Source organism: Mus musculus, chromosome 3 (assembly GCF_000001635.26).
Source record: "Mus musculus strain C57BL/6J chromosome 3, GRCm38.p6 C57BL/6J".
Classification (NCBI taxonomy): Eukaryota; Metazoa; Chordata; class Mammalia; order Rodentia; family Muridae; genus Mus; species Mus musculus.
Window position 1 is genome coordinate 79,451,901 of NC_000069.6, and position 13,093 is coordinate 79,464,993.

At 45.1% G+C, this 13,093-nt stretch overlaps 2 protein-coding genes across 7 annotated transcripts in view; one reads left to right on the plus strand and one right to left on the minus strand.

Moving 5' to 3' along the window:
- The window catches only part of Gm17359 (predicted gene, 17359), a 127,500-nt gene extending 115,271 nt beyond the window's left edge, over positions 1 to 12,229 (plus strand). The window contains exon 5 of the mRNA NM_001142953.2: positions 12,090 to 12,229. Within this exon, the coding sequence (NP_001136425.1) occupies positions 12,090 to 12,125 (36 nt within the window). The 3' untranslated portion in view covers positions 12,126 to 12,229. The remainder of the gene's footprint in view (positions 1 to 12,089) is intronic.
- The window catches only part of Fnip2 (folliculin interacting protein 2), a 112,181-nt gene continuing 103,158 nt past the window's right edge, over positions 4,071 to 13,093 (minus strand). For 5 of the 6 annotated variants that reach the window (XM_030252651.1, XM_017319620.2, XM_017319622.2 and 2 more), the window contains 2 exons: positions 10,229 to 10,344; positions 4,349 to 7,841 (listed from right to left, as the gene is read on the minus strand). In XM_030252651.1, coding sequence (XP_030108511.1) covers positions 7,763 to 7,841; positions 10,229 to 10,344 — 195 coding nt within the window. In that variant the 3' untranslated portion in view covers positions 4,349 to 7,762. Of the gene's footprint in view, positions 7,842 to 10,228; positions 10,345 to 13,093 lie in introns of all 6 variants that reach the window. The other variant, NM_001162999.2, reaches the window with a different exon arrangement.

Sequence of the window (13,093 nt, forward strand, 5' to 3'; positions counted from 1 at the left end):
ATAATGAACACCACACATGAGAAGCATCCCCACGCTGCCGCCACTCAGGCAACAGTGAATGCTGGCAGTCATTCCTGCTAGAGAGAGGCTGCCATGTCTTCCCTTCTTTCTTTTGAGACAAGATGTCATTTAGCCCAGGCCAACCTCCAACTTACTACATAGTTGAAGATGACATTAAACTCCTGACTCTCTTGCCTTCACCTCCAGAGTGACAGAATTACTGCAGGTGCCACCATGCTGGCATAGCTCACATTCTTAGGCTGAAAGAACCATAATTGTACCAAGAGCCACCAAGAAGCAAAAACTGTCCTTATCACAGTATCACACAGCTTCTCATCTACAGAGGGTCAGAATGCTTGATTATTTGTGCTATTGGATATAGTTCTCTACTTACAAACTTGAGAGCTTATACATGCGCGTGCGCGCGCACACACACACACACACACACACACACACACACACAAGCTCAGTACAAGATCAGGTATAGAACAGTATGAAACATCCTTGTACACATTTACCTAGAATGCACTAACATAACTAACTTTTGGAATTCAATTGGGCAAAGGTGTTTCTCCCGTTAAATTCCTTTCTTTTTAAACAATACAGACATCTCTCAAGTTCTATCTTCTCTTGCATTTGTTATCCTTCCATCTTGATCTTTTTCTTTTCAGTAAGTAGCAGTGACCTAAACATTGTAAAGCTTATGACATAGAACACCGTTCATTTCCATTTCATCCTTGGCTTGCCAGTATTCTTGAGACCTTCTAAATTCCAACATACTAATGTAACCTTGGTGGCTGATGTAGTCTTTTTTTTTTTTTTTTTTAAATTATTTCTTTTACTTCATGCATTCTTTGTGTCACTGCCTTTGAAGCGCAGGAATAGTCTCAGAAGTTAATGTGCACACGAACCCCGGGTGACCGAATTCAGATGCAGATTAGGGCTCGGGAGGTCTGTAGTTTGTCAGCTGGGCTGCATTTCTGTCCAGTTCCCAGGCAACACGGGTCCAGTTCACGGTCTGGGGACTTGAGTCCCATGGTGCTAGAGGACTTGACCGTGAATTGAATTTGGGGACAGATCAGAAGGGGAGTTGGTTGGACAAGAGGACAGAGGCCAGGAGGGAAAAGGCAACACCAGGCTTCAGGGAAGTGCAAGGCTTTCGCTATGGCTGCACAGGAGAGTGAAAAGACGCTGGGTAGAGAGGAGTGTGCCACGGTCTCAACTACGCAGGAGGGAAGATTCACGTGAGCCCAGGAAACTGAGGACAGGTTTGGTTGGTGAGAAAGATCCCCTTTCTTTCTCTCTCTCTCTCTCTCTCTTTTTGGTTTTTCGAGACAGGGTTTCTCTGTATAGCCCTGGCTGTCCTGGAACTCACTTTGTAGACCAGGCTGGCCTTGAACTCAGAAATCCGCCTGCCTCTGCCTCCCGAGTGCTGGGATTAAAGGCATGCACCACCACGCCCAGCCCAAGATCCCATTTCTTAAAAGTTAATAAAGTGATCCAGTGGTAGATGCTTGATAATCTCAGCGACTCAGGAGTTTGAGGCAGGAGCCTGCCTAGATAACACTAAATTCAAGTCCAGTCTGGGAAACAATAAAAACCCTATTTCAAAAAAAAAAAAAAAAATGAGGCTGAAGATATAGCTCAGTGGTGTCTACCATGCTTGACGATGACCGGTGTGTGTGTGTGTGTGTGTGTGTGTGCGTGTGCGTGTGCGTGTGCGTGTGTGTGTGTGTTGTACACATATAGAGTACCTGGTGATGATGCTGATACTCATCAGCCAACTCTCTTCACTTCAGTCTACGATGCTAAAGACCTTGGGGCTTACTGGGCTGCTGTTTATACAGAGTAGAGGGACAGGATCGAATCATTTTAGCAAGGTGTGGAAACCAACACAGAGGAGAATTGGTTAGAACTTTTTTATATGAAATGGAGGTGAGTTTGCAGAGCATTATGATAACTCAACTAAAAATACAGAAGGGGGTTAAAGTGAGGCAGAAAGAGGGGAGGAAAAGCGATTTGCTGAGACTGAATTGGACCAACACACTCCAGGTATCTTCATGCAGTTACAGGAATGTGGGGGTACAGGCTGCACCCTCAGAGCTCAGGGACAGAGGTTTGGAGGAGCCTGGTACAAAAGCAGATTAGTCCACAGTATGGACTTAATTGTGTCTTTGTTACATGAAAGACAATAGCCAGGCTTGGTGATTATCTTAGGGTTTTACTGCTGTGAACATTCACCATGACCAAGGCAAGTCTTATCAATGACGGCATTTAGCTGGAGCTGGCTTACAGGTTCGGAGGTTCAGTCCATTATCATTAAGGTGGAAGCATGGCAGCATCCAGGCAGGCATGGTGCAGGCAGAGCTGAGAGTTCTACCTCTTCTCTGAAGGCTACTAGTGGAAGACTGACTTCCAGGCAACTAGGGTGAAGGTTTTAAGCCCACGCCCACAGTGACACACCTACTCCAACAAGGCCACACCTCCCAACAGTGCCTCTCCCTGGGCCGAGCATATATAAACCATCACAGTGATTCATGTTTGTAATCCAAGCACTTGGGAGATAGGAGGGAGGAGGATAGTCACAAGTTCAATGCTAGCCTGGTCTGTACAGCTAGTTCGAGCCCAGCAGGGACCACACAGTTGAGATCTTTGGGGAGAGGGGGAAAGAGGTTTTTGTAAGCTGACATTACACTATCTGGCTCCCACCCAACTCCATTTTAATTGTAAGCATCACTGGACTAATCTCTTCAGTACTTGCATCAGTCAGGGGACCTTTGTGCACACTGAGAGAGGAGACACAGGGGTGTTCGTTATAAGGAACTGGCTCACATGACTGTAGGAGCGAGAAAACCCATAGTTTATAGGGCTGGCTGGCAGGCTGGTCTAGAAAGACTGATGCGGTAGTTTGGGTGGGGATGCAGTGTGTGTGTGTGTGTGTGGGTAGTCTGATTTTTTAAGTCTAACTCCTTCAGCTGATTGAAAGTATCTGCTTTACTCAATATACTGATTTAAATATAATCTCATCTAAAAAATACCCTCCAAGCATGACCTATATTGGTGTTTGACCTGTATTGGTCTGAGTAGTATGGTGGCCCAGCTAACTTGACAGACATCATCACAGCACCCATCTCAGCCAGTTGTAAGGATTAAATGATGTGACACAAGAGTCTAAGCAGCAGGAAACCAAACGAGGATGTAGATTGTGCTGTGTGTCCTCAAGGCCTTCTTAAGAGGGCATGACTTAAAATGGTTTCTAGATACACAGAAGCTGGGCACTTTGTTCTCTGTTCTGGCTTGAAAGGTAGACTGAGGCTGAGAAAGCTGAGAAGGGGGATACGAGACACTGAAGCCAAGAGGGCTGGTGTCCCAGGCATGGCCACAGCAACCCTGGCCTGATCTGGGTTCCAGAAAGGCCCGTGAGAGCGGAAGCGCTCAGGAACTGAATCCCAGCTTGTCAAAAAGAAGGTTCTTGTCCCTGTCACAAAACCAGTTGAAGGTGACAAGCATGCTGGTGCCCAGTTGATAAGTGGCACCCAAGTGCCTGGCTACTGTCCTACTGAAGATGTGCCATGGAGCTGTTGAACTGTGGCAAAAAATCTCTCAGTTAGCAGTGAGGAAATGGCTTGCTGGGTCTGGGAGTTGTTCTCTCCTTCTGCAACCTTGTGGGTTCCGGGGCTCTAACTTAGGTCCTAAGGCTTGGCAGCAAGCGCCCATACCTGTTGAGCCCTCGCCGGGCTCCTGGATATGCTATGTAAACATGGACTTTGAAGGAGGAGCTTGGACATAAAGAGGTGGAGAGATGCCTATATGTCTACACAGAGTTCGACGCGGGCCAGGGCTACAGCACGAACTGACAGGTATGCAGCGTACTGGTGTCCCGCTTTCACAGGAGCCACGGCTGCCGCTGCTGCTGCAATTCCCGGAAGTCCATCAGTTTGCAGTAAAGATCAAGTGACCACTTGTTAAAATCCTTACAAAGTAAATCCATAACCCTAGGATTGACAGCAGTTACATTCCTGGAAAATTCATCACATGCTAATGTCAGGCAGGAACTACAAACGCTCAGCTTAGATCATTAAAAAGAGATTTATTATGCCAGCGAATGTCAGGTAGGGCAGTTAAAGGTCACACAAACTGGCTCGGAGGCACTGCAATGGGCTCGGGGACGTGTCTCCTGACATCTCCGGTCCCAAAGCTCACCAGTGTGCTGGGGCCAGTGGTCTCACTCAGCAGGGTGCTAATCAAAATCTCCCTGCACTTCCAGAGCACCGACAGATACTGAAAGTCATCGAAAGATTCTGTATTTGATTAAATGCAACAAAGAAATCATGCAGCACTAGGAGAATAAGCAAGATAAATTCAAAAAGTTTATTGCACCAAATGTCACAGAAAAATGGATCGAAATAATACATGAATGTTGTTTTAGGAAAAAGTTTCCACACACTCAGTTGTATCCACACAGCTCACTTAAAAAAACAGTCCTATCACCAGGTGTGGTGGCGCACGCCTTTAATCCCAGCACTCGGGAGGCAGAGGCAGGGGGATTTCTGAGTTTGAGGCCAGCCTGGTCTACAAAGTGAGTTCCAGGACAGCCAGGGCTACACAGAGAAACCCTGTCTCAGAAAACCAAAAAAAAAAAAAAAAACAAAAACAAAAACCAAAACCAGTCCTATCAATTTCTCTTAATGAAAGATCAATAAAAACACACCCCAGAATGGTCTGCTTTTTAAAACACTGAAATTTAAAAATAATGCAAATACATGTTCCAGATGTTCACCAAATTCTAACATTTTAAAAAATTAACATTCAAAGGGGGCTTCTGGATTTAGGCAAGAAGTGTATTATTCTTCTCCACCAAACACAATAAAAACAAACGGTTCACATTAACTAAGAGAAGCGGTGGACCTTTTCAATTTAATGCTGAAAGTCTGCGTGAACATAATACCCGACCGAGTGTGCATCCAAGGAAAACTTCAGACGCTTAAAAGAATCTGAGAGTTGTTTTATATTCTCTATGTACATCCAACCAATGAAGAACCTAAAAAGCTACAGACTAGTTTATAAAATCCAAAGACCTGATTCTTAAGAGTCCAGACAACAGTTTAGTATCATTTAGCAAGTGGGGAATTTCCTCCCTCCAAAAAAGTTAATTCTGAAAAACACATTAAGTTAAAAATTTGCGATGTGTAAACACAGCTCCGTGAGTGAGATCATGAGTTACTTCCCGTATAAAACAGCACACGTCTGGAAAATGGGCTGAAGCTGTACAAAAGCTATTTAACACTGATAAAATAAGATACTTTGGAATTATGCACAAGTGTGGAAGCTACATTTTAAATTTTCATTGTCCTTTTTGAAAACATACACAATTGCCTATACATTCATATCACTTATCAACTTAACAAATATAAAACTGCAACATGCTAGAAGAGGTCATTACAGGACACTGAGACACTTCTGCTCGGCTGTGCCTCGCCAGCCTGCTTGGTCAGACAAGCAGAGCGCTGCCCAGTGACACCTAACAGGTAAGACTGAAGAGCTGAAGAAACCCTAGGGCAGGTGGAATCCTGTCAACTGAGGTAGATTTCTTTAAACATTAAAAAAAGATTTTTCCCCTTGAGTTATGCCTAGGTGGGACACCTTTTCGGACTCTTCGGCTATGACAGAATGACAGCATCCGCGTCAGCACAGGTCCATGAGATGCTTTGTTTACTGTTTTCCCCGCCTCTGAGAAGAGGATGAATTTAAGACAAAGGACACGTCATCGTCATCGCCCGCACCGGGGGAGCCAGGAGAAGAGCAGCGCATCTTTCTTGCAAGTGATGGTGGGGCGCTGAGATAACCCACGTGAGCCCAGGGTTTCCCACTTTTCTTCTGAAATTTGGAACACTAGATTAAGAGGCAGGTTTAATTTTTTTCAGGCTTTGAAGTGCTGGGCTAAGTCTTTCTTCATGAAGCTGAGAATTAACCTGGTGACAGCTCAATTCCCCGAGTCTAGCTGTCAACATGTCACTACATCTGCACGAGGACCAAACTGATTCTGTACTGAGCTATTTTCTCCCAATCCTCAGGAGCTGGTGAGGCCGAGTCCATGTGTAAACGAGAGAAGCCAGGAGAAAGAAGGGCGAGCTCTAAGCTGGCACCGGTGTCTAGGAAATCTGCATTGACAGCTCAGCGGGCCACATGTGGGGCTCCCTGGCAAACAATGGTACCATGGAGCCAGGAAATGGAAAACAGCAAACAAATGCCAGGTGATAGAAAGTGGAAAGAGATGTAAAAGAATAGGACACTTCAACTTTGTGAAACACAAAAATGCAAATTAAAGATCTTAAGGGCCTGGAAGAACCACCTATTTTTACATATCACAAAAAATGAGAGATGCTCAGGGCGAGAGGGGGAGGAAGAGAGGAAAGGGAGGGAGGGGGTCCAGAGCGTCCACACTCCGGCCCACTTCTAAGAGATGATGTAGGCATTCGTCCCCAGTAGCGTAAGGGGCACATGGTCTCCACTAACTTGTATTTGTAATGAGGAGACAGACATGTCACATGGATCAGGATTTGCTGTCCCACATTCTCAGGCACCAGGGACTGGTGGGAAGGACTGAGGAGCCCACAGGGTTTGACTTTACTTGACTGGCTCCTGTCTTTTAAACAGCAGAAGTTTTGTTTTTAAAGTATTTGAACATGGACTGTCTTATGGTCAGTAAACTAAGGTTCTGTAGGTTCAATGATCAGTTGGGTTTTTACAGTTCGTCACTTTGGTAAGTTTTACAAATGGTCAAGTTAATTTCTAGAAAGATTTTTTTTTAAAGAATATGAGAGGGATTAAAAAGTGCAGAACTGATCATATAAAAACCTAGATCGCTTGTGGATCACATAAATGTTCGGGCTGCCTGCTATCCTTATCAGAGCAAGTCCACTCCCCAGCTGGCAGCGGCCCCATACAGCACAAACAGACATCTGCACAGCCGGCTAGGAAGAAAGAGGCTTGCGCTGGGCGAGCTCAGCCACAGAAGATCGCCTGAGCTCATGGAAACAACTTTGGTAAAAGGTCTTTCTGGAGAAGGCTAAAGATACTAAAGCCAGAGATGAGTTCCCAGTGCCAGACTACGTCCTCCAAAATACCCGGCAGGACAGGGTGCTACACTGAGTCCCTCGCAGACCTGCAGGTGGCTGTGCTGAGTCTACAGGAAGCTCTGAGAAGTGACAACCGTGGGTTTCTGGAGCACTCTCTTCTCAATAGGCAACCCTCTTCCACATCCTATGTCCAACAGTAGCTGCTGGAGCTCCAGGCTGACAGTGGCACAACATGGCTTTCTTCAGGTCAATGTTCGTAGAAGAGCTCTGACCTAGAAGCCACAACCCGTTCTTAGAGCAACTCTTCATGCTCTCTCACGCTTGAACAGGAAACACTTTCCTTCTGGAATGTTCTAGACATTGGTTACCCACTACTCAGAGTCAGCCCTCAGTATTCTACCCAACAGCATGGGCACGTCTGTCTAGTTTGACAGTGTTGCTTACACTTCCCTCCTGCCAGAAAGGTTACTTTCTTTTGATTCCTGGGAGACAATGTCGACTGTTCCTGAACAATCACAAACTCCCACTGCATGGAGTAGACACAAGCTTCCCAATGTAAGAGCCACTAGGCAGCAGCCACAGGAACAACGAGGGGTGCCTGCTCCGTGTTCTCACGCCTCTGCCGTCACTGAGAGCACCCTCCATCCTGTCTCATTTTCCAATGAGAGCTGTCCTGTAGTCGGCTATAAGAGGATCTGTGCCACGTACGGAGAGTGAGTGCTGGCGATGGCCGTCAGCAGAGGCAGGTCATTGGATTCGATCCTGAGTGTTGAAAAATTCAAGGAGAGTATGTTAAAACTGCATCATTTCATAAGAAAGTACTATGTCTAGGCACCAGCTTCTGGTCTAGCTTTTAAACTAATGAAAATGTAAAACAGGGACAGCAAGAGGGGCTTGGCTGGTAAAGGTACTGGCTGTCAAGGCTGATGATCTGAGTTTTGTCCCTGGGGCTCACATGATGAAGGAGAGAGAGAACTGACTCCTATATGTGCACCCTGGCACATGCATGCTCCTCCACAGATCTACATACATAAAATAAATAAATAAAATGTGAGGAACACGTGTGAGCAAAAGAGATGAGGAAAAGAAAGGACCTCCCAGTAGACAATGCTTCAAAGGATGTTTGCCCTAGAGGAAGCTGGGTACAAGGCTGCTCCTCCCGCAGCAGGGGACATCTGAGTCGAAGCCCACAGGTGACTTTTCATTCCTTGCATCCCCATGTTATGTTGTGCTTTGTGGCCTCCTCAGCAGCTCCTTCCTCTTGAAGGCATACTCCTTTTGCACCAAGCTTAAATCAGTCTTAGGAAACCACAAGGCAGGTTCTTCAAGCAACAGGTTCTGCAACTTACTGGGCTACTGAGTGTTCTGAGAGAAAGGAAACTAGGAAGAGGTGCCATCACTTCAGATGGACCGGTATGGGCTGATCCTTACAGCACACTGCATAGAATATGCTTTGGTAAATTGCTGTAGGTGGTGTGAGGAGGAGAGAACCGGAGGGTTTCAGTTTGAGGAATATATCTTAGTTGTTTCTCTCATAATTCAATCTCTTTCTAAGACTGTGAACGGCACTTGTCGGAGTCAGACAGTAGGATAAAGTCCTGTAACCACGGGAACAGATCCAGCACTGGGGCATCTGAGGCAGGATTACAGGATGAGGCTGAGAAGGAAAACCAGTAGAAGTAGCTTGCAAATTAACTGCGAAAGCTCAAGGCCTCCAAAAGGGAAAATACTTTAAAATGGATTACCCAAAAGAACATATGCCAGTGGTGCTGGTTTGAATGAGCACAGTCCCCGGTCCCTGTGGGCTCATTGAATGCTTAGTCTCCAAGGAGTGGCACTATTGGGAAGGATTAGCAGGATTAGGAGTGGACCTGTTGGAGGTTCTGAAAGCCCACGCCAGGCAGGCTCAGTCTCTCTCTGTTTCTGCCTATGGATCAGGATTTCAAACTCTCACCTCCTCCTCAGCACCATGTCTACCTGTGTGCCACCATGCTTCCTGCCATGATGACCAAAGACTAAACCTCTGAACCTGTAAGCCAGCACCAATTAAATGCTTCCTTTATAAGAGTTGCCTTGGTCATGGTGTCTCTTCACAGTGACCGAACAATGACTAAGACATAGGAAAAGCTAACTGTCTCATCTAGCTGTAAAAGACAGAAAATCTGGTAAGAATTCAAGGCCTAATTGTAAGAGCTGGAGAGATGGCTCAGCAGCTAAGAGCACATGGTGCTCTTTCAAAAGACTGGGGTTCAGTCCTAGCACACGTCTGGCATCTCATAACAGCCTGTACATCCAGCTTCAGGGGATCCGATGTCCCTCTTCTGCCCTCCAAGTGCATTGACATATATGTGGCATACAAGTGCATTCATATACACAAGATAGATTTAGCAGCAGCAGCAGCTGTGAAAAACACGTTGCAAGGCAGGCATGGTGGCACGTACTTGTAATTCTAATATTGGAGGGGCTGAAGCTAAAGGATTTTGAATTTAAAGCCAGCCTAGGTGACACAGTGATACCCCATCTCAAAAGCAAGCAAACAAACAAAGAAGCTTGTTCAAAAAGGGAAACACAGTTAACTATAAAAACCAAAACTATCAGGCTTCGTAGAAAATGTCCAGGTTGACATAGGCATAGTACTGTCTTATTCCAATTAGCAGAATCATGTCAGGAACAGGAGGGAAACTCCTCATAGGCATAGTCCTTTTGGCTATTTCTATTGAAATGAAAGTGGAGTCAGATTTTTTTGTAGATAAAGTGTGACAAATGCCCTCAGAAGATAGCGTGCATCCTTAGTATTGAGCAAGTCTTCCCTTGTGTGGGGTGAGCTCAGGACGTCCACAGAAGTGCTGCCCACCTCCTCCACCACATGAGACAAGCTGCCACTACTCCTCACAGCTTGTGACTTTTGCATTGTTATAGTGTCACTAGTGATGAAGAGGCAGAATTAGATCAAATGTCACTCCAACCTACACGTTGCAACTCACTGGGGAATGGGCACACCGCTGAGCGTCCCTGGGCACTGTGAGAAATAAACACTGATCCTGGAGGTAGAGATGACACAGGCCATAGGTCGTGTGCATGTGTGTGTGTCCCGCACCAAAGTACAGCCAGTACGCCTAGGAGCAAGGCCAGCCTTTCACAGAACTTACCCCAGCACCACACTCAGCTCTTTCACGTGCACACGCGTGTGTCCCCGGAGATACTCTGAAAGCATTTTACTCTTCAGGTACATCTCCTGCAGTCTGTCTTCCAGATGCATGATACACTGCAAAGGCAACAGCGTTCGCAATGAGCACTACAACTGCAGCATCCACCAGGGTCGTTGAGTTGGGCTTCTCTAGTTATTTCTACAAACACAGCTATAATTGCCCCCCTTTCAAATAGACCCCCCAAACTACCAGCTTCAGTTTTTCACAAATCAGCTATTAACATTGTTATATAATATCATTCTAGTATCTTTAAAAGAAAACATTTTACAGAATTGAAATCATTCTGTAAGCATGAACATCTCCTGTCTTTTTGGCATTTACATTGTCAACTCTATCCTTGGATAGATTGGTCAATACCATCGTGAATGTCAGTCTCTTGAGCACCATACTCCTCCTTATGTGCAACAAAACCCTACTGAGCAGTGAGTTCTGGGTTGCAAAAATGGATTTATTTTTGTACTCGTTTTTATGTCTTTATTCACAAAAATTTCTCGTCACAAAGAAACTTAATAATCTCATATTTAAGAGTTCCTTACTCTGCCATTTTTATGGCCAATGCGCTAGAGAATGTTAACTTACCATTATTTACATAGCCAGGGGGCAATCTACATTTGGGCTATAATTTTGGGGAAAATTTTTTAGTTCTTGTTTTCTTCTTATACCTCAGATTGTCCTGGCACAATATATTCCCCAAAGCAGAATGACTGGAACAAGGTCCCTCCAGACTTTTATTTTAGTATTGACAGTGTCCTTTAACTAGGTCTTTAGTAGCAATAGAGAGACATGATTTGGGGCACATCTTCACCCTTGGAATGGTGTCCAGCCTCGGAGGTTAGAGAACCGCAGTCATCTACATCTCTCACCAGCAGCAAATGTTTTGGCACTTGGCAGGCAGCCGTCCAAGGGTCTCTGGGAGAGACCTGATGGCTTTGGCAGGGTAATTCCATCATGCATAGTTTCTTCCTGGACCATTAGGCCTCTTATTTTCAAGGTAAAACGACTGACAGATGCATTTGAAAATGTTGATCCTGACCATCTGGGCTGATCAACGTCAGGGCAAAGTGTCTGTGAGATGTGGACACTTTTCAGTTTCTCACTGGTTAGCATCTTATTGTGCTAGGGATGAACCCAACAGCCTGTAAGTACTGCTCAAGTCAGAGGGACACCACCAAGCTTCTCAGAAATGGTCCCTTCCATGAGCAGAGGGAAGCAGCAGAAACATTTTCTACCAAGTTTTGGTTCGTTATGAAGTGAAATTCAAAGTTTTAAATGAGAGTTACAAGATACCAAAGAACATTCGAATTATATTGACTTCTTTAAGTCTTAATGTAATTTATGTATAGTATCTTTGGTCTACAGAAAAAGTAAATGATACAATGTGGGTCTGGGAATGTATGCTAAATGGAAAAAAAAAACCCCACATTTACAAAAAATATTTTTAAAGCTTCCTAATATAATAGAATTATGCTGAGTGGTTTTCCCTTCTTTGTAAGATTTTATTCCTGAGATGCAATGCAAATTTTAACTTCTGAAATTTAGCTGTTTTTTTCCTTACACTCGTAAGTAATGCTTAGATGGAATTCTTTTGGATTCTGGTTTTCCTAGGTAAGTCATTCACGCATTACAAAGTGGTCATGTACACTTCTACCAAATGAAGTGAAAGGGATGCTCTTTAATTTATTGCTTTCATAGTTAAGATTTGTCAGACAATGAAAACCATGTCTTAGACAGTCCAACGTCAGCATCTGTAAACACAGCAGCACACCACCACAGCGTCTAATATCTCCTCCTTCCCTTACAGAAATGGAAATTCAACTCTCAGGACAAATACTTCTAGGGGAAAATAAGATCATACTAAGCCTGGTGCTTCTCCTGATACCCCTCGGACAGCCAGCCTGCAGCGCATGCTTCAGTTAAGAGCCAATAAAGATTGTTATGAAAGGTGTTGCCAGTTCTTACACCATCCATACTGTTGAACTGTCACCGAGATGTGACAGTCACACTAACTTACTGGTGGCTTGTAAAATCTCCCACGATTCCGAGTGCTTCGTATGAATTAACTAGCTTTTCTCAGCATATGAAGCAGACTCATCTGTTTATTCACCCTTCCAGCTGTACAGGTAAGGGAACTGAGGCTCTGAGAGGGGACACAGCACAGAAGCAGAACTCCGAGTTGGCTCTCATGCCCACCCTTTGACTGTGAATATATAATGCAAGTGGCTTTTAATGCCACCTGTGCTGGTGTGGCACTTTTGAGGAAAAAAAAAAAGGCAGCACTTCCTCCCTGGTCCTCAGAGCATCCTTACAGCACATCTGTAACATCTTCATGTTGCAAACAAGAAACCTAAGCTTCAAAGCCATCACAAGTAGTGATGGCCAAGTGAAACCCAGGGATGCTGCAAGGTTTTCCTGACCTGCTCCAGTGTGACAGTGTTCACACCCATCCTTTAGAAAGCCTGCATCAAATTCTAACCGTGTGTGGAAAGAGGTGCAGCTGAGGACCTGGCTGTAAAACCTGAGAGGTGACCGGTGAAGGGACAGTCAGTGTAAAAACCTGATGCTCAGCTTCCTGTTTTGCAGTTTAATAGTTCTGTGCCATTTCCTGAGGCCAGGAGGCAGAGGGATGTTTTGAACTCAGGCTCTGTTGCAGAGAGCTACCCTGCACTGAATGGAAGGAAGCAGAAAAGGCAGGCACTTCCACGTAGTGTCCCTAAGGCCAGCATAGCCACACTGTCCAGCTGCGTGCCTTCATTTCTCTCCTTGACAAACCTTTCTCTCTCATTCTCTGGATATGCTTTCAACCTC